We start from the raw sequence: 3,530 nt of genomic DNA, 5'->3' as shown, positions 1-3,530 counted from the left end.
GTAAAAATATTGGAAACAAGAAAATTAACAACCCAATTTAAAAATGGGCAAAAGATCTGGACACCTCACCAAAAAAGATGTATAGATGGTAAATAAACATGAAAATATGCTCAACATCATGCGTTACTAGGAAATTGCAATTAAAACATGAGATACTATTTCACACCCATCAGAATGGTTAGAATCTAAAACTCTGACAGGTGCTGACAAGGATGCGGAACAGGCACTCAGTCATCGCTGTGGGAATGCAAAATGGTGCAGCCACTTAGGAAGAGAGTTTGGCAGATTCCTACAAAACTAAACATGCTCTTACCATAAGATCCAGTAATCCTGTGCCTTGGTATTTACCCAAACAAGTTGAAAACTTACATTCACACAAAAATCTGCACACAGATGTTTACTGCAGCTTTATTCATAATTGTCAAAACTTGCACAAAACCAAGATGTCCTTCAGTAGGTGAATGGATAAATTGTGGTTTATTCAGACAATGGAATAGTATTCCCACTAAAAAGAGGTGAGCTCTCAGGCCATTAAAAGACACAGAGGAAACAAGTACATAGTACTAAATAAAGGAAGCAAATCTGAAAATGCTACAGACTCTATGATTCCAACTATATGACATCCTGGAAAAGGTAAAACTATGGAGACAGTAAAAAGATCAGCAGGTGCCAGGGATTAAGTGATAGGGAGGGATGAATAGGTAAAGGATTTTTAGGGCAAACTATCCTGTATAACTCTATAATGGTGGATATATGTCATTACACATTTGTCAAAACTCATGGAATGTATAACATCAAGAGTGAACCCAAGGTAAACTATGGACTTTGGATGATAATGATGTGTAAATTCATTGATTGTAACAAATGCACCACTAGGGGGAGGGGGGAGGAATATTGATAGTGGGGGAAACTTGGGGGGAGAGGTAGGGGGCAAAGGTATACGGGAATTCTGTACTTTTTGCTCAATTTTGCTGTGAACCTAAAACTGCTTTAAAAAATCATCTACCTTAAAAAAGAAACCAACAAAAATAACATGTTAAAAAGAAAAAAAAAAAGTTGCCGAAGGGGGAGGAAATGGATGTCGGTTCCAGGATGGGGGATAAAAGAATAATAAATTAAGGACAAGTATCGTGCACTGGAGCAATGACAAAATGTCATGAAACGAAGAGTATGTTTAACGCAATGCTCCCCTTCAATCCAAGTGAAAGAAAAAGATAATATATGTGTACGTGCTCTAGAATCAGAAATTATATTATTTAGCATTGTTATTAGTTGTATGTTGCCCCAGTATACACTAATTCTNTATCCTATATTCTTGGAATCTTGGCAGTAACTTAGATTGTTTACCTAGAGTTTCAAGGTCCAGGTGAACTAACTCTCCTTTTGGTAAGTTCATAATGGAGGAAAGGAGTATCCAAGCTAAACCAACTGTAGGATGTGTTTTGTTATTTTTTGTTACATTTTTATGAGTCTTGCACATTCTGAAGAAGTAACCCATCAAAATTTCTACATAGGATACTCACTCATTTTAAATATTGCATGTTTCCTACAAAAATTACCTATCTTTATGCAAAATTATAGAATGTTGAGGTATGTTTGTTAATGTCCCTCCGGGAAAATGTCGTACTATTGGATTGCAGGTTAAGGGGAAGCTATGGAATTTTTTCTACCAATTTTACTTTTGATAGCTCTGCTTTTATATACAACATAATACGAACAGTCAATGCAAATGTTCTTAATTTGTAGTTATAGTTATCTGTGTGTTTGTGGCCATTTTACTTTTCTCACTTTGTCTCATCAAATAAATTATGAGGGTTTTTTAACCTAGGAGATGTCTTTATGTGTGAATTCCCAGCATTTACCACAGCATCTGGTACGCAGATATCAAGTGAACATTGAATAAATAGCTTTCACAGTGTTAAAACAAGGCTCATTTATTAGACTGAAGATGTTGCATTAAACATCTCTATAATTTTTTTAAACGTGTAACACAATGATCAGAAGGAAATAGAAAGATCATTGACAATTTCTAGGAATTGCTTTCTTCAAAGAAAGTTGTTTTGGAAGCTTAAACCAAGGAACTGAAATCTATTTCACCGTTGCTGCTATGAACCAGAAGTTGGTAACTTTCAGATCCTCCTTTATCCTAGTAGAACTGCTTTTTGTACCTTTGATCTTTCCTCAGACACTTTGGTCGTTCTTAAGATCAGTGAGATTGATGATTACTCCAGGTCTAAGTACCCAGTTTCAGCACATTATGTAATTTACTTGCTTTCAACCTCACAATACCAGGAGCAGAGTGAGGTATCTGGGAATACAGAGAAACACCAGATATTGTAGAATTAGTAAACAATTTGATAACATTTGAGTATCTGGCTCACATTTTAGGATAACTTTATGTGTTTTGAAAACTCTATAGGAAGATAAGATTGGTGACTTGAGGATGATTCAACTGGAAATGACATTGATGGTGAGTATAGAAAAGGAGCCAGAAAGCTTGAAAGTTTTACATTGGCCTAAACTTTAGAGAAGGAGTTGTTGAAGTGGGTATGAACAATACCTCACTGGAGAGTCAAGTAAGGAAGTTCATTTTCACAGGCTCATGAGTGGGTGGCAGCCAAGGGGATAAGCATTTACTAGATGTCTACTAGGCTACAGAATAATACGTGTTAATCTCAGCAACTAGAAGCGAGATTTTGGAGTGGTTATGAACAAGGCCATATTGGGAAAGCCATGTTTGGGTAAAGGTAAAGCAGTCCAGGTATTTTTAAAGGTGAAAATCTGTTTGTGACGAGGGTGAGGTTCCAGAAGGCTTAGCTCTAGGAATTAGTAAAGAAGAGAGAAGATGGGCAAAAGGGGCAAGGAATGGGGTTTACAGCCATTGCTGAGATTAAGAAAATCTGGCTTTGGCAGCAATTTCTGTCAATAAAGAACTTGAGTTCTGAGTTGACAGAAAACGATGTTAAAGTGACCAGAGGAGAAAACCTGCTTCTGAAGATAGTGGGGGTGTCAGACGGTGGAATCCCAGGTTTTCTAAGTGCCCTTCATTCATTATTCAGAAGAGGAAGCAGAGTTGTCACGCATTGCTCTTCCTGCTCATTTGCTCCCAGATGAATACAATTCTCCTTAAGGACACTTAACATGTTTGGAGCAGGCAGCTGGATCAGTGACCTGAACGCTCTTGTGAGAAGAACAGAATGAGCAGTCCCAATATGGGAAGATTTAGCGGAGGTTGAAATTGGAACTGGGTGGAGAACCTCCTACAACCTGTGTGGTGGTCAGGAGACCTAGGTGAGGCAAGAGACCTACGCAGTGCTGAGGGTCCTGAGTGGCACAACGACAGAACAGAACCAATACAGTGAGGTCAGTCAGGTTCAAAGTCTCACCCAGGTTCAAAGCAGAGCAACTGCTCCAGCATGGAGGGCACCTGACCAAGCTCCTTGCTTCTCTTTTGAGAACCAGAAGGGACAGAATGATGATAACTGAGGTTGCACCTAATGACACTGCCCATGTGGCTTAACCAATCTGAT

General features: G+C 38.4%; 1 protein-coding gene across 1 annotated transcript in view; it reads right to left on the bottom strand.

Moving 5' to 3' along the window:
* LOC109396919 (uncharacterized protein C10orf88-like) overlaps positions 1-235 on the bottom strand; it is a 17,272-nt gene extending 17,037 nt beyond the window's left edge. Inside the window, exon 1 of the mRNA XM_019669161.1 lies at positions 199-235. Within this exon, the coding sequence (XP_019524706.1) occupies positions 199-235 (37 nt within the window). The remainder of the gene's footprint in view (positions 1-198) is intronic.
* Positions 236-3,530: the final 3,295 nt, after the last annotated feature.

Source organism: Hipposideros armiger, unplaced genomic scaffold (genome assembly GCF_001890085.2).
Source record: "Hipposideros armiger isolate ML-2016 unplaced genomic scaffold, ASM189008v1 scaffold_549, whole genome shotgun sequence".
Taxonomy (NCBI): domain Eukaryota; kingdom Metazoa; phylum Chordata; class Mammalia; order Chiroptera; family Hipposideridae; genus Hipposideros; species Hipposideros armiger.
Note: the sequence above shows the minus strand (reverse complement) of the source record. Positions and strands in the feature narration are given on the sequence as shown.